Genomic DNA, 23,704 nt, shown 5'->3' on the forward strand with positions numbered 1-23,704 from the left:
GTTATCTGGGGCTCCATTTACAAATTGGCTTGACATCAACATAAATACCACTGGTAAACCTATATATAACCAACAATACTTTTTTCCCTGATAAGCAGTACAAGACTAATAGAAAAACAAACACAAAAAAAAAAAAACATTTAAGAAACAATTTCAGGAAATAAGTGAAACCAGTGAATGAGCTACAAATGCTGAATTGGTAGCTGTGGTAAAGTGAGAAAGTGCATTTTATTTACTTAAATTTAAGTTTTTGGTAATCCGCAAAAGCCATAATTCAGACACCACACCTCATTGGGTTTGCTGGGTCCCCGAACTCCGCACTGTATAACTTCCGCTCTCCTGTTTTTCTTTGTCACTAAGCACAATCAGACTTTCAAGGTAGGCATGAATCGGATTGGTGACCATGAGAAAACGTAGTGACTTTTACAGCAGGCTTTCTGCATGTGATAGACAGCCAGGAGTCTATAGAGGGCAAGTCTGGGATTAGGCAGTGAGTGAATCCATTCACTCACAGGGTGAATAAAAAAACTTCTCTGATGTTCATTGACAGACACAGCTCCTGATCGTTTTAACCATTATTTATACCGCCCCCCACAGGAGTAGGACACTAGGCAGAAAAAAAAAATCTGGCTACGCCTATGGGCATTCCCAGGGGGTATAGTCTCTCTCTCTGTTATTAGGTACACAGTTTTGTTACAAGCAGTGTCAGAAGTATTACAACTCCACAGAGGGGTGGGTACTGTGTTCGTCAATGAACATCAGAGAAACAGATTTTACGGCAAGTAAAAAAAAAAAACATTTTCTCTTTCATTTATTGACGGACACAGCTCCTGATCTTCTTAACCATTGGGACATCCCAAAGCAGTGTTAAAAATGAGGGGTGCGGCGAAAAAAATTCCCAAGACTAACTATAGCCAACCAGGTAAACAGGAGCTCAAAAAACAATACACTCTCAAAGAGGACCAAGTCCCCTAAACAGCAGCCTGCAAAACCTTGCGGCCAAAAGGAGCATCCACAGATGCCAACACATCCACTTGTGTGCAACGATCACCAGGTGGCCGCCTTGAAAACCTGTGTCACTGACGCCTGATGACGGTAGGCCCATGAGGCACTGAGCGCTCGAGCAGAGTGCGTCTTGAAAGGGAAAGGAGGAACCTGACCCTTGATGGAATAATGAAACACAGTCTGTCTGATCAACCTGGAAATGGTCACATTTCCGAGGCCCATCCATGAGCGAAAATAGTGAGTCTGATTTCCTAAAAGACTCCATAGCTGCAAGGTACACCCTAATTGCCTGGACCACATCCAAGGCATGCAAGGCAATTTCCTTTGGATATTTTAGCCTGGGGCACAGGGAAGGCAACACAATGTCTTCATTCAAATAAAAATCAGAGACAACCTGAGGAAGAAACAACAGACAGGGGCGAAGAACCACCTTATCTCAGTGAAGCACCAAGCAAGGTGAATAACAGGATAACTCAGCCAATTCAGACACCCCGCGGGCAGAGGTGATAGCCACGAAAAGGGCCACCTTCTGGGACAGCGTAAGCAGGGGAATTTCCAGAAGATTCTCAAAAGGAGGCTTCTGGAGGATACAGAGCACCAAATTGAGGTCCCAAGGTGGCAATCGAGATCGCACTGTAGGGCTCAAGTGCCTAACTCTCTAATAGAAAGTACACACCAGGGAGTTTGGAAAATCTCTGCGCAAATACCGTGTGACAAAAAAAATTGCAACACCCACCATTTTGTTCTGTAGAACCTCTGCTTTATAAAAAGATGTTTGGGAGTTCGTCATTTTCCAATAAAAGAAAAAAAAATTGTCATGTAAACAAAAAGTGTCAGAAAAGGTTTGGTCTTCAAGTGGTTGGAAGGGTGGGTAATGTGTGGCATAAGCTAATAGTGGGCATAAAATGCCGGGACAGTTCAAACACCCCCAAAATTACCTCTTTTTAGAAAGTAGACACCCCAAGCTATTTGCTGAGAGGCATGTTGAGTCCATGGAATATTTTATATTTTGCCACAAGTTTTGGGAAAATTCAAATTTATTTAGTTGTCACTAAATTATATATTGCTCACACATGCCATGGGTATATGTGGAATTACACCCCAAAATACATTTTGCTGCTTCTCTTGACTACAGGGATACCACAATTGTGAGACTTTTTGGGCGCCTAGCTGTGTACAGGCCCCCGAAAACCAATCACCGCCTTCAGGTTTTTTAAGGGCGTAAATTGCTTATTTTACTTCCTCACTACCTATCACAGTTTCGGAGGCCCCGAAATGTCAAGATGGCACAAAACCCCCCCCCCCCCAACTAACCCCATTTTTGAAAAGTAGACACTCCAAGCCATTTGCTGAAAGGCATGTTGAGTTCATGGAATATTTTATATTTTGCCACAAGTTTCAGGAAAATTACAAAAATGTTTTGTTTTTTTACACAAAGTTGTCATTTAAATGATAGATTGCTCAAACATGCCGTGGCTATATGTGAAATGACACCCCAAAATACCTTCTGCTGCTTCTCCTGAGTATGGGGATACCACATGTGTGAGAATTTTTGGCAGTCTATCTGCCTACAGGACCCCAAAAACCAACCACCTTCAGGCTTTCTAAGGGCGTAAATTATGATTTCTCTCCTCACTACCTATCACAGTTTTGGAGGCCATTAAATGCCAAGACAGCACAAAACCCCTCAAATGACCGCTTTCCCGAAAGTAGACACCCCAAGGTATTTGCTAAGAGGCATGGTGAGTATTTTGCAGCTCTCATTTGCTTTGGAAAATTAAGAAAAGGAAAGTATTTTTTTTCTTTTTTTGATTTTCAAAAACAGTGACAAAAAGCAAGACCTGCAAAATACTCAAAATGCCTCTCAGCAAATAGCTTAGGGTGTCTAATTTCTGAAAAGGGGTCATTTGGGGGGGGGGGGGGTTGTGCTATCTTGGCATTTCATGGCCTCCGAACCTGTGATAGGGTAATGAGGAGTGAAATCAACAATTTACACCCTTGAAAGCCTAAAGGCAGGGATTGGTTTTCGGGGTCCTGTACGTGGCTAGACTGCTAACAAGTTTCACACATGGGGTATCCCCATACTCAAGAGAAGCAGAAGAATATATTTTTGGGTGTAATTCTACATACACCCATAGCATGCGTAAGCAATATATCATTTAAATGACAACTTTGTGTAAAAAAATATATATATTTTGTCATTTTTCAAACACCTGTGACAAAAAAAATATTCAATGGGCTCAACATGACTCTCAGGAAATTCCTTGGGGTGTCTACTTTCCAAAAATGGGGAACTTGTTGGGGGGGTTTGTACTGTAAAGAAAGTAAAAGCTGCGTATATTCCAGTATATACACCATAGTTTGTAGATGCTATAACTTTTGCGCAAACCAATAAATATACACCTAGTGAGATTTTTTCTTTCTTATCAAAGACATGTAGCTAAATATATTTTGGCCTAAATGTATGAAAAAATTGAGTTTATTGAATTTTTTTTTATTTAAGTAGAAAATTTCATTTTTTTTCCCTCAAAATTTTCGGTCTTATTTAGTTTATATCACAAAAAATAAAAACTGCAGAGGTGATAAAATACCACCAAAAAAAAATAAAAAATCTCTATTTGAGGGAAAAAAAGAACATATATTTAGTTTGGGTACAGCACTGCATGACTGCGCCATTACTAGTTAAAGTCACGCAATGCCAAATTGCAAAAAATGGCCTACTCATTAAGGGGGTAAAACATTCCAGTCCAGAAGTGGTTAAAGTGCTTTTCCCCTTATACTGTCCTAGTGACAATGGTTTCACCAGGCAAGTGGTAAGGAAACAATCTGCAACTGCCAGAAATTCCTTTTTTTTTTTTTTTTTTAAAAGATAGAGCTAGTTCTGATTTCTATCTTTTGTTGCTGCCCATGTCCTTGTTGCATATTCGTCTTCACTTCCCGTCTGAAAACTGTTGTCACTGTCAGTAAATAAGGGGAAATGTATATAAACAAACAAAGCTCCAGATAACAGTAAAACCCCTACTGGGGTTATAATCTCAAAACACTCTATCCGAAACAACGTTTTTAAAAACTGTGCTTTGTATTGTGCTTAAGGCCCCTTTCACATGAGCGATCCAATCAGATCCGCCTGTTTTTTTTTTTAGGTGGATCTGATTGGATCCCCCATGCATCCCTATGGGGCAGCGGATGTCAGCGGAGACATGTCCGCTGACACCCACTGCCATCCGCATCTGATCCTGTCCGGACGGATGGAAATCTAGACGGATGGAAACCCTATTTTCCATCAGTCCAGGGGATCGGATCGGATGAGAGTGGACAGGCGGTCCACTCATCCGATTCCCCCATAGAGATGCATGGGGCTCTGACACCTCCCTCTTCGCACACAGAGCAGAGAGGGCGAGGTCACCTTCCTGCTCAGTGGGGGATCTGTGTTTACGATCCCCTGCTGAGCAGCACGGATCCCCCTACGGAGGCGGACCGTGTGAAAGAGCCCTTATAAAAATCTGGAACAATTTATTTAAAAATACTATCACTACGGAGGAGGGGGTGCACGGCAAACCGCTGTAGGTACATACCTGCAGCAGCCTTCCACTGCAATGCAATACTTACAGGGGTCGGACAAAAATAAGAATATACTACATGATTTGCAGGTGTGAAAATGACAACATGTTTCACATTGAAGGTGGAAGTGATGTTATATGCTTTTGCTTCAGCTGTGTGATGAGACACCTAAATAACAGGTGAAAAGCCTCGGTTTCGTCATTTAGTGCATGCGCTGCTAGTAATACAGAATCACGTCAGAGCTTACTGAGTTTCAAAGAGGGGAGATTGTTGGTACCTGCTTAGCTGGTGCCTCTATGACCGAAGTTGCCAATTTGCGGTGTCTCGAGGTACAGTAAGACATGTTATGACAGCATATACATTTTCCGGGAAACCGTCTGATAAGCATAAGATCAGTTGAGAAACCAGAGGGACGCAGCTATAGGTTAAGTAATTAGGCTTGATTAGGCTCCATGTATGGGTGCTAGCCCTGGCTCGCTTCAGAGAAACAGGATCTAAAGAAAGAAATGGCTGCATACCATGCCTAAGCCTGAGTCCATTCATTGAAGTAGCCAAGTGACCCACACAAGACAGCAAGGTCCATAAAGACATGAATGAGCGAGTTTGGGGTGGAGAAACTTGACTGGCCTGCACAGAGTCCTGACCTCAACCCGATAGAACACCTTTGGGATGAATAAGAGCAGAGACTGTGAGCCAGGCTTTCTTAGAAGTCCAACATCGGTGCCTGACCTCACAAATGCACTTCTGGAAGAATGGTCAAACATTTCCATAGACACACTCCTAAACCTTGTGGACAGCCTTCCCAGAAGAGTTGAAGCGGTTATAGCTGCAAAGGGTGGGCCAACTCAATATTGAACCCTATGAACTAAGACTGGGTTGCCATTAAAGTTTATGTGCGTGTAAAGGCAGGGGTCCCAATACTTTTGACAATATAGTGTACATTACAAGGTCAGCAAGAGAATAAAGCAAACTGAGTGAACATTCTGATTTAGGTCAGTTAACTGTTTAGTTGGCAACATTAGAAGTTCACTGATTAACTAATTGATTTCACCTGTATCCTGAAATTACAAAACTAAAATATGACCCCAAAACCCATACACAGAAGACACATTTCAGGGCTTTAGTTTTTGATACTTGCAATGCTTAAGAAAAGCATGCCATCCGGCTGCATGAAATTCTTGGTTTGCTGAAACTGGGTAAAAGTCTGTAAACTGAGTTTGCTGGAAAAGCTGATCAGTTTTCACCGTGAAAGTCTGCCATCTATTTATGCACACTTTTAGGATAATTTTATTCAGACAGACATACACTTGATAATAAATTACCAACCACTGCCGCAACCTTAATGAAAGGTACAGAAAGAGCTACATATAGAAACATATAAAAAAAAAAAAAAAAGAAGGCTGCTCTGTACAAACCGACTTTTGGAAGTAGCAGTAGGTCCTGGTTTAACACTGGTGTAATGCAGGAAATCCTGCGATTCAGTACAGATTCTTGCATAGCACCTGATTTTCACACTGGTTCACACTGACATCTATGAACTTCTTGGGGTGTCAATGTAAAGTTATTGACACCCCAAGATTGGTTCACAGATCGCAGTGCAAACTGCCAAAATGTAGCAGGAATCAGATCGCATAGGTGTGCACACCCATGCAATCCGACTCCAGTGCAGACAAAAAAAAAGGTCCTGCACCATTTTGGTGCGAATGCAATTTTAGCCATTTTGTTTGGCTGATTTCTCATCGCATAGACATAGCATGTGATTTGCACAGCAATGCGGTACGAATCACACGCGATGTCTGTGATCCCAGCCAAAATCTCCTGAAATTGTTGCTTGATTTTACTATTTGATTGACAATATTGTTGAACAGAAAACAATTCTACACAACTTTCAAAAAATAAAGCAGTTTGAATGGATACCAAAAACTCACCTCTACAAGCTGCTCTTTCTGTTCGGACAACTTGCAGGTAAATTCTGCAACAGCTTCCAGATTTCCTTCTGCCCCAGCAATTTTCAGGGCCTTTAGGACCATATGATCTCCATGGTATTTCAATAAGTCTGTAGCAAGCGTTGTAGCTGAAGTGTGAAGCTGAAGGACATTAAAAAGGTAAATTATATAGTACAATGCTGTTACAGCAGCACAACACACATTGCATTTGTAACATTATTTTTGATTGCTTAATGCTTCAGAAGGATGTCCATTAACCAAATGATCACACTAGGTTAAGGCACTTACAGACTCAAGCTTTATGTATGGCCAAATTAGGTTAAAATCCATCCAAAACCATTTAAAGTACTCGATAAAGTAGGAAAGTATTAGATGTTCTAATGAACAAATCTGCTTGGCTTGGTGTCCCTGGTGAATCTGAACCTGCTATCTACATTATAGGTCATTTAATATGCTGTGGACCAGTAGCCTTAGGTGAAAGGGTTAATTGCACCTCTTACGTTTAGTCCTCCACATTATGTACTTTGATGCATCACCCTTCTCCACCCTTGCTCCTTGGTGGGCTGCATCACCATACCATATATCGTAACTAAATACAGTGGGTAAAATAAGTACTGAACACGTCACCATTTTTCTAGGTAACTCGATTTCTTAAAGAGGTTGTAAACCCATACAAAGTTTTTTTTTTTTTTTTTTTGGTAACCTGTAAGAGAAACACATAATGAGCTAGTATGCATCGCATACTAGCTCATTATGCAATACTTACCTTAGAACGAGCCCCCGCAGTGCAGATCGCTTACCTGTATGACGGGCGACATGTCCAGTCGCCAGTCTTCCGGGTTCGCGGCATTCGGCCATCTGATTGGCCAGAGCCACGGTGACGTCACTCCCGCGCACATGCGCGGGAGCCGACAGTCACGGCACAGGACTCTGAAGGAACGGCCGCCCGTGCCGTTCCTTCAGAGCGCATGCGCCAGTGACGTCACTGGATGCATGTAAGGTAAATATCTCCTAAACTGCACATGTTTAGGAGATATTTACAGTACCTATAGGTAAGCCTTATCATAGGCTTACCTATAGGTAAAAGTGTCCTAGGAGGGTTTACTTCCTCTTTAAGGTGCTACTGACATGCAATTTTGAACACATTTCAGTAACAATTCATGCAATCAATACATACAAAGAAATCAAAACAAATACGTTTAGAAGTTAAGTTATATGTATAAATGGAATGACACAGGGAAAATGTATTGCGACCATGAAGAAAGGGAGTTGCAATGAGGCATGAAAAGCCAAGACACCAGCTGAAATCTATCAGTAATTAGAAAGCAATCCTGCCCCTTTCCAGTGCAAATTCATATCAGCTGGTTCAGTTTTAAACGGATGGTCTATAAAAAGGTGTCTTATTACCAAGGTGTCACACAAGAAACATCTTATGATGGGTAAAAGGAAAGAGCTCTCTCAAGACCTTTGAAACCTTATTGTTGCAAAACATACTGATGGAATTGGTTACAGAATAATTTCTAAACTTCTGAATTTACTAGGGAGCACTGTTGGGGCCATAACCCCAAAGTGTAAAGAACATAATTTCACCAGAAACTGGCCATGACCAGGCGCTCCTTGCAAAGTTTCTGACAGTGGAGTGAAAACAATTTTCAGAAGAGTTGTCTAAGAGCCAAGGACCACTTGTGGAGAGCTTCAGAAAGAGCTGGATTCAGCAGGTACAATTGTTTCAAAGAAAACAATAAGTAATGCACTCAGCCGCCATGGCCTGTATGCACACTCACCAAGCAAGACTCCGTTGCTGAAGAAAAAGCATGTTGAAGCCCATTTAACAACATTTAGACACGCCTGTGAAATATATTCTGGCCAGATGAGACCAAAATTGAACGCTTTTGAAGCCATAATACACACCATGTTTGGGAGGTCAAATGGTACTGCACATCACCCCAAAAACACCATACCAACAGGTAGGTATGGAGGTGGGAACATCATGGTGTGGGGACTGTTTTTCAACATATAGTACTGACAAACTTCGTATCATTGAAGGAAGGATGAATGGAAAAATGTAAGAAATTCTTGATAAAAATCTGCTGCCATACCACCAGGATGATGAAGATGAAATGAGGGTGAACATTTCAGCAAGACAATGATCCCAAACACAAAATCAAGGAAACTCTCAAATGGTTTCAAGCAAGGAAAATAAAGCTGCTAGAATGGCCCAGCCAATCACCTGACTTGAATCCAATAGAAAATCAGCATTCTGCAGCAAGCTTCATACTGACGTGAGTTGCCAGATTTGTTGTACTTCTGGGTAAAGGTCAACTACATTTTTGTGTCACTAAACCTTTGACAGCTTTTTTTTTTTTTGCTGTATATGCTCTCCTTACTTTCATAAGTGATGGAATGTGACAGGATTTTGCTGGTATGGGAACTTCGGGGGCACCTTCCCAAATGGACCAGGTACAGCTTTAAGAACCAGTCAAAAATTTGAATCCATTCCAAATCTTCAGGGTGTGGGGGGGGGGTGGCAAATGGGATTTTTGACTTACCGTAAAATCCATTTCTCTGATGTTCATTGACAGACACACCTCCTGATCTTCATAACCATTGGGTTATACTGCCCCCTACAGGAATAGGACACTAGGCAGAAAGAAAATTTGGATACGCCTATGGACAGTCCCAAGGAGTATACTCCTTCTTCCTGCTATATAGGTACTCAGTTTTGCTACAAGCAGTGTCAGAATTACAACTCGACAGAGGGTTGGGTGCTGTGTCCATCAATGAACATCAGAGAAATGGATTTTATGGTAAGTCAAAATTGCCATTTTCTCTTACATTCATTGATGGAAAAAGCTCCTGATCTTCAGGACCATTGGGATGTCCCAAAGCAGTGTTAAACATGAGGGGTGAGAACAGCAAAAAAAAATTCCCAAGGCCAAACAGTAGCCAAACTGGCAACAGGAGCTTAACCAAAACAACTGGAGCCCACCTGATAAAAAATACACCCTCAAGAGGAACAAGTCCTCTAAACAGCAGCCTGCAAAACCTTGCGGCCAAAAGAAGCATCCACAGATGCCAACACATCCACTTTATAGAACTTTGTAAAAGCGTGCGCCAATGACCAGGTGGCCACCTTGCAAACCTGCATCACTGATACCTCATGATAGAATACTCAGGAGGCACTAAGCGCCCAAGTAGAGTGCGCCTTTACAGGGAAAGGAGGAACCAGTTATGACTAAGGCCTTATAGGCTAAAACGTGTCAACTGAACTCATCAGCAGTTGTGTTCTGTGGTTCCTGGAAAAAAATGAAGATTTTTTTTTACTACCAACTACCAGTGTGGGGATCATCTTTCTACAAAAGGTGGAAGCTGACCCTTAAAGGAATAGGCCTGAATCACCGTCTGTCTGTCCACCTGGAAATGGTCACAGAGGAAGCGGACAACACTTTCCGAGGCCCATCCGTGAGCACAAATAGTGAGTCTGACTTCCTAAATGACTCCATAACTGTAAGGTACACCGTAATTGCCCGGACCACATTCAAGGCATGCAAGGCAATTTCCTTTGGATATTTTGGTGAGGGAAGGCAACACAATGTCTTCATTCAAAAAAAAATAAGAGAAAACCTTTGGGAGGAACGATGGACAACTGCACTAGATCGGAGTACCAAGCCCGGCGAGGCCAGTCCGGAGCCACTAAGATGACCAAAATCCCATCTGCCTTGATCCTGCGTAGAGTCTTGGCAGAAGCTTGAGCCGAGATGCCAACATATCTACCTCAGGGATGCCCCACGGGAGACACAACTGATGAAACACTTCCAGATGAAGGGACCACTCCCCTTGGTCCAACGCCTGCAGACAGAGGTAATTCGCCTGCTAGTTTAACACCCCAGGAATGTATATGGTGGAGAGGGCTGGGACAAACTGTTCTCCCCACCTTAGAATGCCGACTATCTCCAGAGCCGCCAGGACATTTTTTGTGCCCCCTTGGCGCGCTCGCTAGCCAGGCTGGGGTGATCACTGGATCTAGATTATCCAGCCCGTCACCCAGTCCGGCAGTTGGCTGTAGATCTCACAGGAAAAAACCAGGAGAAAATATTTCTCTCTAAAAAGGAAAAAAATTGCCAGTACCAGAGATCCCAGCAAGGAACTAGGTCCTAACTCCTGACTAGGTAGAAAAAAACTGCAGTATCTATAGCAGAGAGAGAGAGAGTATACCCCCTGTGACTGCCCATAGATGTAGCCAGATTGTTTCTTCCTAGTGTCTTACTGATGTAATGGGCAGTATAACCCAATTGTCAGGATCAGGAGGTGTGTCCGTCAATGAAGGAAAGAGAAAGGCAAATTTCCAGTGTAGGAAGTTTCCATAATCCACCTAAGCATCTTGGTGCACATTAGAAAAGTAATGCCACATGTTGCCAACAGGTACCTTAGTTAAATGAACATTCACAAATGCATAGTATGCACATGTAAAATTTGCGTTGGGGGTAGACATCCAGACAGACATGGTTCTCTTTTTTCCCTTCATCACCGTGTACAAAACATTGAGTAAAAAACCAAAAAAAAAAAACAAACACATGTAAAGATCCAAATTGCCGGTTCCTTGGGATCAAGAGGTCAGATCTACTTGTGTGCCGACATCCTAACTGTCTCTACCAACACAATATCAAGTGCTTCAGCTAACAGTAAAGTCAACAATGTTAAAGGCTGAATCATTATGTAGCAACACAACAAATTCCAAAATACTTTTATAACTTTAATGCAACAATGACTAAATTACATCAAAGCAGAAAATAATTCTTAAACTGACAAGCTCATTCAAAAAGTTTCTAAATAATTAAAAATCCTAAACAAAGGTTAAACATTAACCAGTATTAGGCTTATGAAAAGCACCACACATTTAAAACTTTGGGTTTTGCAACTAGGCTTTTATTCGTACTCTGTACAAATGACAAGCCCCAGAGAAATGGGCCGATAGTTTACATTGTCAGGTTTTCCTTTCTCATGTCTGCCTTTATACCCAAATAAAGCTGCACAACAATTGTTTCATGCAGAGGAAATAATTTAATCAAGGAACAATTCCTAGCTTAATACAAAAGAATCAACTGTATGTGTGCTCTGTATTGAGAATGGAGAGATCTCTTTCCTGGGTACATTAAACTATATTTATCTCCTGGGTAGCACATCTAATGAGTGCCATTTGTTTCCAGTTTAGATTTGGCAAAAGAAAAAGTGTCTTCAACAAAGGCAAAACAAAATCTATTCTAGGCGTGCAACTCTTGCATACAATAACACACATACAATGCAGCCTAAGTGATTGGTATTTACTACTTCCTTTTCCATAATTTTATTTAAAATATTCACTAAGTGCCGCCATTTTCTACCCATCGTGCAGAACTCAAATTATCCCAAAATGCTGAACCTAAACTTCTGTTCCTTGTGATACAGAAAAAAAAAAAAAAGGTTTTCATGCTTTTCACTAACTCTAGCTGCTGACAAACTCCCTGACCATGACGTTTTCTAACACATGCAATGGATATTCCTTGTTCAGCAGTGTGATTTTATAGTATGTTACTGTGCACTGCGGTGTGCTACATTGCATGTGCATCAGAGGTGTACTGGATTAATGTGTTAGGCTGCCACTCAATGATTGGCACTGCAATGTGTTAACACAAGCAACAGGTGTTGAGTTAAAATGACACTAAACACGCACTGCTTAAATCACGTTGTCCCTTCTATTTCTGTATGTGGATGATGGCACTGTAATTCTTTTAATTTAAAAAAAAAAAACACATCTAAGAACCTTTTTCTTAATCAACATACAGCTGTCAAATGTCCTAGCCCTTTCCCAGCCTGTCTGCAGGGAAACATAAGCAGGAGGATCTTCTAGTCCTTTGCTGCTGGTCCCATGTTCAAAATAAATAAAATAATAAAACCTTTGGAATACAGAATAAAAATAAACAAACCTCAATACTCAAGTTTAAATTGTCATACAAATATATACAGTATATATGTGAAATTAAATCAAATCTTTATCATGGTGGAAATACCATGGTGTGGGCGGATTTCTGCCAGTCACAGGCTGTGTCATGTCCCTCCAGCCTGTGTATTGGAATAACAGGGAGGTGAGGCCTTCATCAATCTACATGTAATATCCCGCCCAAATCCGGTTTAGCTGGTTAGTGGGCATGGAAAATAAGGGAGGGTATGGGCTGTCATTTACCACTGTGCATACGCCCACATGTGTGACGCTATATTCACATGGGCTGCTTAGATGTGATAGGGAGGAAATGCTCAGCATAGAAACTCCCTGAAAACTGAGCGTGTGCAGAGTTGCCACCACAGCTGCAAAATCCCTAGCTGAATTGGGGGCATGGACATGAACAGAGGGTGGAGATAAAGAGCAGCAGTATCAACCAGGATTTTTGCAGAATACAGAAAATTAATCTCATAGTGACCGAGTATGAACAGAATTTTAATACATAATTTGATAGTTTTCTATGGTGTGGGTTTAGTGACACTTTAAAGCATGTTTGCCTTCAACCCAAGTTGTGAATAGGCCCTTAGACATCCTTTCTCAACATTTCAGAAGCAAAACACTGCAATGCCATACACTAAGCTACCATAAAAATCACCCTTTCTCCCTTAAAGCAGATCTTCACTGTATTTGAGTACCACAAACCAAAAATAATATTTAATTCACTTTTCATATTTAAACCAAACTCACCTGTGACAGTATTCACCGTCACTGGAGGTGAGGAGCAGATAATTCATGGTTTGAATTGCTTCAGATGGGACATTTGTCAGCAATATCTTTATATAGAAATATGAAGATTTATTCCCACTATACACTGGGAGACTAGACTGCTATAGACCATTGCCATGAAGTCTGACTTCTAGATAATGTGTATTCCGTGTGCTTGTCTGTGAGAGAGACAGACTGTCATTGGCAGACTTCCCTATTGTTTGTGTATTGGGAGGGAAGGTGGATTGTGTCTGTCCCATTGTTAAATGTTAATGACCTCACATTGTTCTGTCCAGATGGGTAGATAATTTGTTCCTGTATACACTTTCATCTGCATATGAAACTGTAATCAGCCAGAGGGGAGGGATTGTGTACACTGTATGGGAATGACTGAGTGTAAAACCCTGTTTCTATAGGATTGCGAATGTCATGTCCTGTCCCCAACAAGGTCCACCTGGGCGGTAACCTTGTGAGGGAAAACTGTATAAAAGAGCAGCTGTACCATTAAAGTTTGAGTTATACTTCACCCTCAATCTAGAGTCCTGTCTCTCATTGGGGGAATATGCTACAAGGGATTGCTATGTCCTTCATATTCCCTTGGATAATCACTAAGCTCTTGTAAGAGTTTGTGTAAGAGCTTGTTCCTGCTGCACTTTCTGGGGAAAGAGGTTCACCCACTTGAACCTTGTCAAATGTCCAGGGTGGGTAGGAGACAGTGAGACCGTAACCAAGCTGCGGCGGTTCGTGGGGTCTGAGGTGTTTATGGTGTCTGGTGAAGTGCTTGGAGCCCTCGGGAAGCACTAGAAGCATCCGTCAAAGGAGGTACCCAGTCCGGGGTGCCAGTTGATCCGTTACATTACCCATCCATGTCTCCATCCTTTGATTAGTTGAGAAAAACACCCCCTAGCATTTCTGGCCGTGGCCATCTTAAGTAAAAGGCAGAGGATTAATTTAGCATTTACTTCCTGGAATCCATCCGCCATAAGCTCAAGATTGCATGCAGTAGAGTGTTTAGCTGAGAAAAACCCTTCCTCCTCGCCTCCCCTCTTCAAGACTCATGGAATGTATGACATAATTTGCCTAGACAAGAAACCTTCAGATTATACAAGGTTGCGTTTCTGAATAACAAAACAACCTATTCATTATTTATGGTAACCTGTCCACCTATCTTGTATAGTAGCAGCAAGTCCATAAAGCAGGCATTAGGCACTAACAGGTGTTTTCCAGAGTAAGTCATCCTTAAAGTGCCCAGGGATTCCCCCCAACACAGCACTATACTGTTCAATTTACGGACTAAACAAATAGCTGGTCAATAAATAGCAAGATTTTAAAGTTATATCAACTTTTACTCCCACTATTCTTTATAGGTGGCTTTTTTACCATTTATCTTAAGATCTGGGCTATTTTTGCGAATAGCAAAATCATTGCTGTAAATCTCATTGGAAACATTTCATTTCAGAAATATTCAGTGTCTTTGTACTAAAAAATAGAAAAAATTAGTGGTCTCATACCACTTAGTGGGGCATTGCCAGAGAGCCTGGTAATGTCATACCAAATGTCCTTGTAGTGCCAAAAACAAATGGCTGCCTGAAGTCCTTCGGATGTGCTTAAGGTTTTTTCTGAGCACCAATGAAAAGTTGTAGTCCTACAATAAGCACCAATGTGTTTTGCAATGGGAACCAATGAAAAATGAGTGCTGCAATGGAGCACCCACGCAATTTTTTTTTTTTTTGTGACCGTCATTCAGGTATTTAGCATGCTATTCTATTTCACATTTTATTGGTGTTCGTTATTTCTACATATTTGTTGATGTAAGTGTTATGTAGGCATACGCACAGGCATAATTAACCCTTTTTTGTACTCTGGCTCCCTTGTGGTACCCCACAGTTCGATAAGACGACCCTGGGAGAGCCAATGTTATCAAAACGCTATATTGCGCCAGGATGGGAACAGTCCAGCCTAGCCTGACCAGAACTCTGGGCCACTTTCCTTAAGCCTGCTTTAACCCCCCAGAATGTGTCCTGCTCTAGCCCCAGGCACAAGTCAATGCCCAAGATTAATTCCTTACTGGCATACTAGATAAAGGCATTACATCAAATGGGTGTCAACTTTACTATAGAAAGTAGGCTATTCATACAAATGGATGATGGCACTTGTTTAACAAACTTTAGATAAAGATAGTCCGGGTCTGCACTACATAATTGTCCCAGTCTGTGCATGTATTCCATAAGTTTATTTATTTATTTTGGCTTCACATACACTTTAAATAACTGTACTTGCCTAACACTAACTCACCCTCCTGAACTAAACCCCCCCCCACCTGGGGTGCGTACTTGCTTCAGTAGCACAGCTTCAGCCTACTTTGAGGTTTACAGAATCTCCAACGAAATTGCTCGGCACTGGCAATAGTTTTGTGTGGAGCCATACTCCAATCAAATTTTTGGATGGATTATATAAGGCATAAGAGTTATCCTAGACCCTCAGGAAGCCATGCAAGCATGACCTAAAACAAGCAGCCGGAAGGTTCAAGAAAAAGAATGACAGGGTATTTTACTGTAAGAGCCATAGATGTTTGCAACAAACTTCAAGAAGAGGTAGTAAATGAGTCAACATTATGTCAAACTATATATGATTAGGTTGAACATAGGTCTATTCCCTAAAGAAAACATATTAATGTATATATATAAAAAAAAAACACACACACACACACACACAATCAATAGACCGTTTGGACCTTTTTTGCCATCAACTGCATACATTCAGAAGCAATTCATGTCCTCAGACATTATTTTAAGATACTGACAGCTATTTGCTGAACTGTGAGGGCATTGCAGACTCTGGCTGTTAGTTTGAATTCTAGCCAGAAGTTATAATTAGGCTCCTGCATTGTAAAACAATTATTTTGTGTATTATTGAGATTTATAATTATTGTACAATATCAGGCCACAATTAAAGCCATGTTAGTACATACTAGTCCTCTGCTTTATCGGCAATTTATACAAAGTACATTTTGTATGCACAAAAGCTGTTCAAATTAAAGAGCTGCTGTCTAAGAACCTGTGGAGGTTAAATATTAATAAACAGTGAAGGATGCAATTGCATGTCACTGGGAGACCGGATGTCTGTTCTATATTTGGCATTGTGACTGATTTCCAGTTGACCTTGGAGTGTTATACAACACTTTGCTGTATCTCAGCTTACCTGAACATTAATACCAGCAGATTACACTCACTTGTTGAAGTCTCAAAACTTAATAGCCAATTTTGGAGACTATTTTAAAAATACACATACAAGAGTATTTACATAGATAAAATGACGGTACACAGAACTGTAAAGTGCATGCATATACAGTGCCTTAAAAGTATTCATACCCCTTGAAATTTTCCACACTTTGTCATGTTACAACCAAAAAGGTAAATGCATTTTATTGGAGTTTCATAGGATAGACCAAACACAAAAGTGGCACATAATTATGAAGTGAAAAGAAAATGATAAATGGTTTTCAGATTTTTTTTACAAATAATTACCTGAAAAGTGAGGTGTGCATTTGTATTCAGTTCCCCGAGTCAATACTTTGCATATCCAGCTTTCGCTGCAATTACAGCTGAAAGTCTTTTTGGTTTGTCTCTACCAGCTTTGCACACCTAGAGAGTGAAATTTTTGCCCAGTCTTTGTAAAATAGCTCAAGCTGTCAGATTGGATGGAGACTGTCTGAACAGCAATTTTCAAGTCTTGCCATAGATTTTCATTTAGAATTAGGTCTGGACCATTCTAACACAAATTTGATTTGATCTAAACCATTCCATTGTAGCTTTGGCTGTATGTTTAGGGTCATTGTCCTGCTGGAAGGTGAACCTCCGCACCATTCTCAAGTCTTTTGAAGACTCGGTTTTCTTCTAAGATTGCCCTGTATTTGGCTCCATCCATCTTCCCATCAACTCTGACCAGCATCCCTGTCCCTGCTGATTAAAAGCATCCCCACAATATGCTTCTGCCACCACCATGTTTCACAGTAGGGATGGTGTGCTCAGGGTGATGTGCAGTGTTAGTTTTCTGCTACACATAGTGTTTTGCTTTTAGGCCACAAAGTTCAATTTTGGTCTCATCTGACCAGAGTACCTTCTTCCACATATTTGCTGTGTCTCCCACATGGCTTCTCACAAACTGAAAATGGGACTCCTTATGGCTTTCTTTCAACAATGGCTTTCTTGTTGACATTCTCCCATTAAGGCCAGATTTGTGGAGCGCATAAATAATAGTGGTCCTGTGTATAGATTCTCTCACCTGAGCTGTGGATATCTGCAGCTCCTCCAGAGTTACCATGGGCCTCTTGGCTGCTTGTCTGATTAATGCTCTCCTTGCCCAGGCTGTCAGTTTAGGTGGACGGCCATGTCTTGGTAGGTCTGCAGTTGTACCAAACGCTTTCTGTTTTCGGCTGATGGATTGAACAGTGCTCCCTGAGATGTTCAAAATATGGGATATTTTTTTTATAACCTAACCCTGCTTTAAACGTATCCATAATTTTATCCCTGACCTGTCTTGATGTGTTCCTTGGCCTTCATGATGCTGTTTCTTCACTAAGGTTCTCTAACAAACCTCAGAAGACTTCACAGAAAAGATGTATTTAAACTGAGATTAAAAATTGCACACAGGTGGACTATTTACTAATTAGGTGACTTCTGAAGGCAATTGGTTCCACTAGATTTTAGTTAGGGGTATCAGAGTAAAGGGGGCTGAATACAAATGCACACCACACTTTTTCATAGTTACACAGTTGCATAGTAGGCGAGGTTGAATAAAGACCATAGTCCATCCAGTTCAACCTGTGTTGGTGTGTGTGGCCGTAATCATCTCTCATACCCCTGAATGTTTTTCTCCTTGAGATGTACGTCTAAAGCCTAGTACACACGCAGCGAATTTCCGCCGACCGGTCGTCCATCTTTTGTCCAGAGTGGTGTTTTGTTGACTGGTGTGCCTAGACTGCACACGAATTTTCCCGCCCGACAAAATTCTACTTCAGAAGTGATGTCATGTGTTGGTTTGCTTTCTTTGTGTTCTTCCTTCTCTGACCATGCCCAGTCTTGCTCATAAGATTTTTCCCTGTCGAAATCTGTACTGACTGCACGAAAATCGGACGTGTTTTGACGGAGGACAAAAATTTTATAGCCTGCACACCGACTTTTCGGCCGAAAAAATTCTGGTTGTCGGAAGCACCATACTAACAAGCCGAAAACCGGCAGATCGGTCGTCGGACGAAAATTCCCGGCCGAATTTGACTCGTGTGTACGGGCCTTTAGAGTCTTTTGAAAGCCACCATACCTCCAGCAGAAACCACCTCTTGTGGTAGAGAATTCCACAATCTTGTAGCCCTAACAGTAAAGAACTCCCACGTTGCCTGAGGTTAAAGCGCTTCTCCTCCAATCGCATTGTATGCCCCCGAGTCCTCATGCAATCCTTTCGACTGAATAGCTTTTTTTCTATGCTGAGATCACCATTGAGATATTTATAAATTGCTATCATGTCCTCTCTCAGGCGTCTCTTCTCCAGGGAGAATAAATCAAGCGATTGCAGACGCTCTTCATAATTAAGGTCCTCCAATCCCCTAATTAGTTTAGTTGCCCCTCTCTGGACTCTCTCCAGCTCCAACACATCCCTCCTGAGGATTGGTGACCAGAACTGGACAGAGTACTCCAGATGTTTTATAAAGTGGAAGGATTATAGTCTTCGCTCTGGAATACATCCCTTTTTTTATGCATGCTAATATTCTGCCGGCTTTGGCAGCTGCCGCTTGACATTGCATGCTATTGCCTAGTCTATCCTCTACCAAGACTCCCAGATCTTTCTCCATTTTTCCCCCAAAGGTTCCCCCCCTAAAGTGTATTGTGCTTTTATGTTTTTAGTCCCCAAGTGCAAAACCTTACACTTCTCCACATTAAACCTCATTTGCCATGTCGTTGCCCACTCTGTTATTTTGTCCAGGTCATTCTGTAGGATATCTGCTTCATGCTGTGCAGTTATTGCCCTGCCCCATTTTGTGTCATCTGCAAAAACTGATATAGAACTACTGATCCCGTTCTCAATGCTGTTTATGAATAAATTAAACAAGGTTGGTCCCAGGATAGAGCCTTGGGGGACCGCACTTACCACCTCAGACCAGTCTGAGTATGCGCTATTACCACCCTTTGGACACGCCCTCTTAGTCAGTTCCGAATCCAAGAGCAAACCCTGCAGGCGATGCAGACCTTATTTTATAAATTAAGCGCTTGTGGGGAACTGTATCAAACGCCTTAGCAAAATCCAGGTTCACCACATCCACTGGTCTCCCCCTATCTAGCTCACAGCTCACCTCCTCCTAGAATGTTAAGAGATTGGTTTGACAAGAACGCCCATTTGTAAACCCATGCTGATTACTGCTGATGATGTTGTTGTCGTCTTTAGCAAACTCTACGATATAGTCCCTTATCATCCCCTCCAGAAGTTTACATGCTATTGATGTCAGACTGATAGGCCTATAATTTCCCGGGACATGCCTCTACCCTTTTTTGAATATCGGTACCACGTTTGCTTTCCTCCAATCCCCTGGTACATTTCCTGTCATAATACTGTCAGCAAAGATCAGGAACAGTGGTCTAGATATAGTCTAAGTTCTTTGAGTACTCTCGGATGTACACCATCTGGGCCTGGTGATTTATTTGTGTTAATTTTATCCAGCCTTTTCCTGATTTCACCCTCTGTTAGCCATAGCGGCAAGTCCTGTGAATTACTACTAAGCATACAGTCATGGTCAGTGTACCCCTCCTTTTCATGTGTAAAGTCTGACAAGAAAAAAGCGTTCAGCACGGTTGCTTTTTCAGTGTCCTCTGTAGCCATCCTCCCATCATCATTAATTATGTGTGCAACATGCTTTGCCCTAGTTTTTTTTGCTGTTGATATATTTAAAGAATTTCTTTGGGTTCTTTTTACTATCCTCCGCTATTTGTCTCTCAAAGTTGATTTTAGCCATTTTGATTTCGTATTTACTTTTCTTATTTGCCTCCTTGCATTGCTCGAAAGCCGATACTGTACCCTCTGATTTATATTTCTTGAAGGCCATTTTTTTTCCCCCAATATGTTTTTTAACATTACGGTTTAGCCACCCAGGTTTGGCTTTGTCTCTTCTAAATGTATTTCCCATAGGAATGCACTGCAAGATGCATTTGTTTAATATGTTCCTAAAGCATTCCCATTTTTCCTCCCTGGTCAGTGTTCCCAGGGTTTTGTCCCAGTTCACCCTTTCCATCATTGAGCACAATTTGGGAAAGTTTGCCCTTCTGAAGTTTAGTGTTCTTATGCGCCCCTCTTGCCTTGTTATATTGTTATTTACGCTAAATGTGATCATCCTGTGATCGCTAGAGCCCAGGTTATCCTGGACTCCTACCTCGGAGATTAGGTCTGGGTCATTAGTGATCAATAGATCCAGGACTGCATTTTCTCTAGTAGGAGATTCCACCAACTGAGACATGTAGTTGTCATGTAAAATTTCCATGAATAGACGGGCCTTCTGTGATTGTGTAGTCCCCTCTTCCGAGTCAATGTCGGGATAATTGAAGTCCCCCAATATGATGACTGATCCCAGTTTTGCCACTTTACCCAACAGTGAAATAAATTCCAGCTCTACCTCCTCCCTTTGGTTGGGTGGCCTATAGCAAATTCCCAACAATTACTATTCCCTTTACTTCTTCCCTATGGAGTTCTACCCACACGGATTCTAACTCCATACTCATCCCTTCCATAATATCACTCCTCTCTATCACCCTTACATTATTCTTGACATAGAGACATACCCCTCCCCCTCTTTTTCCTACCCTGTCCTTCCGGTACACCGAATACCCTTGGATATTGGCCAACCAGTCATGTGAGGGGTCGAACCAAGTTTCCATTATTCCCACAAGGTCGATATTTGTAACAAATTTTAAAAAACGATTATTTTCCTTCCACTTCACAGTTATGTACCACTTTGCGTTGGTCTATCACATAAAACCAAAAAAAAAATACATTTACGTTTTTGGTTCCAACATGACAAAATGTGGAACATTTCAAGAGATATGAATAGTTTTTCAAGGCTCTGTATACAACCTCAAATCTCTGCTCTACTGGCCATTTAGAGACACGTTGGTATTTCTCTGTTTTTCAACAGAAAGATCTGTAGGTACAGGTGCCACCTCTTGATGCAATCTTTATGGTGGATTTCCAAATAACATTTTTTCCAGTAAAAAAGAATCCAGGTGCAATGGTAACTGTAACCAATTTTACTGGAACAAAGTTGGCAGCAGTTGCAGCAGGTTATCTTCCCAGGCCAGGCAATGCGTCTGCATATGCTGGTCCCTTCTCTTACAACCATTGTTTAACACAGAGGTTTGCCCTATAAAGCAGAACTAAACTTGTCAATTTAACTGTTTCACATAATTACTTTCAAGGCATGCCATGAAGGATAGCGGTCACAGTTTCTTGTGCTCTCAACTGAAGTCAAACCATCAAATGACTGGTGTCATAACTGATCACATGGGCAGCACCATGGCAGCTGCATATTAAACAAGGGCTAAGATGACAGCTTACTTGGCTGTAAGACGAGGAAGATTATGCATAATTAGTCTGGCACTTTAACTCTGTCTCTTTACTGCAGAGGTAATTCATCGCAGAACATCAATGCTATTTATTTATTACAGGTACTTCTATAGCACTGTCCATTTACATAGCACTTTACATTTATTGTACATTCACATCAGTACTTGCCCTAAAGGAGATTACAATCCAAGGTTCCTAACTCCCATTCATACATACTAGGGCCAATTTAGACAGGAGCCAATTAACCTTCCAGCATGTCTTTGGAGTGTGGGAGGATACCGGAGCGCACAGAGAAAAGCCCACACAGGCACAGAGAGAACAGGCAGGTAGCACCAGAGTTGGGATTCAAACTGACAACCCTACATTTGTGTCTATCATGTTCAAGTCAGTAAAGCATAATTACTGCAATGTTGAGTTTCAAAATTGTGCAGTAACAAGAAACCCAGTAATACAACGGGAGTTCAGTCAAACCGGGACTTTAATTTTACAGGTATAAAAAAAGGGATGCTAGCGTGGCTGTTCTAGACGCAGTAGCAAGTGTGTCCTGTTACCGATAAGCGGCATACATGCTGCGGGCCAGTCCAGAGACCGTTGAATCAAGATGGCAGACAGCAGTGTTAGTGTGTGCATGGAACAGCGTGTGGTGATGAGGTTTCTTGTGAACCAAGGCATAAAACCCGCAGATATCTACAGAAGAGTTCAAGCACAATACAGTAGACGCTCAGCAGAAGACATTTGAATAGAGTAAATGTTTCAAAGATGGCCGTACGTCAGTGGTTCCCAGCCCACAGCAGTCATTCCTGTGAACATTTAGCACACCTGATCCAGGATAATCAATGCATAACCTGTGGTAAAATTGCCCAAGAGATTAATCTTTCTGTAGGAAAAGTGAACACAAACATTCACCAACATTTGCATTTTCAAAAAGTTACCGCACGCAGAGTTCTGCTTTTGACCAGCACAGAAGAGTTGAAGTCTGCACTGTGTTGAAGAAGCGTTTTGACAGGGAAGGCCAAGATTTTCTGGATCGCATCAATACATGTAAAGAAACCTGGGCACATAATTTCACTCCAGAATCAAAACGAGCATTAAAGCAGTGACGCATGTGGACTCACCACCACCAAAAAAAATTTCAAAAATTATGTTTGCAGGTAAAGTGATAAGTGTTTTCTGGGACAAACGTAGCGTTATTCATGTGGATTTTCTACCCCGTGGTGCCACTATCAGCACTGAAAATTACTGTAATGTACTGAGTGATATGCATACGCGTCTGTGGAAAAAATGGCCTAGCTTGATCACTAAGGGTGTCCTTTTTCTCCAGAACAATGCATGAACTCATACTACTCTCCACATTGTGTGCACATTACAGAAACCCGGCTGGGAGGTATTGTCACATGCCCATTACAACCCAGATCTCGCTGAGTGATTTCCAAGTTCCTGAGGGGTCAGCATTTTAGCACTGATGACGAAGTGAAGCAGGCTGTCCTAGCATGGTTTAGGTGTACTGTCAAATCTTTCTATGCTAAAGCTTTCTAGGCATTAAACGCTGAGATAAGTGTAAAAATGTAGCAGGGGAGTATGTTGAAAATCAAATGCCGTTTCCACTCCTTATAATTTGCTCCTTGGTTATATAAGCTCAAAAGTTCCAGATTGACTTGAACGCCCCTCTGTTTTCACCTGGTGATCTGGCCAGTAACACACTTCCAGTATCAGAGTGCCCCCACTCTGCATGAAGGAGCATAGGGGGCACATCTGGACAGCAGCATGGTCAGTGTGGGGGGATGGGAGTTAGATGCACTAGAAGATTTAGATACACTAAGAAATTGAAGTCATACTCCAGCTAACA

The 23,704-nt window shown here is 41.6% G+C and overlaps 1 protein-coding gene across 1 annotated transcript in view; it reads right to left on the reverse strand.

The window, feature by feature from the left end:
• The window catches only part of CTNNAL1 (catenin alpha like 1), a 474,086-nt gene that overhangs the window by 151,749 nt on the left and 298,633 nt on the right, over positions 1 to 23,704 (reverse strand). The window contains exon 9 of the mRNA XM_082259226.1: positions 6,495 to 6,653. Coding sequence (XP_082115352.1) covers positions 6,495 to 6,653 — 159 coding nt within the window. The remainder of the gene's footprint in view (positions 1 to 6,494; positions 6,654 to 23,704) is intronic.

Source organism: Pelophylax lessonae (genome assembly GCF_965119305.1).
Source record: "Pelophylax lessonae genome assembly, chromosome: 5".
In the NCBI taxonomy this organism is placed as follows: domain Eukaryota; kingdom Metazoa; phylum Chordata; class Amphibia; order Anura; family Ranidae; genus Pelophylax; species Pelophylax lessonae.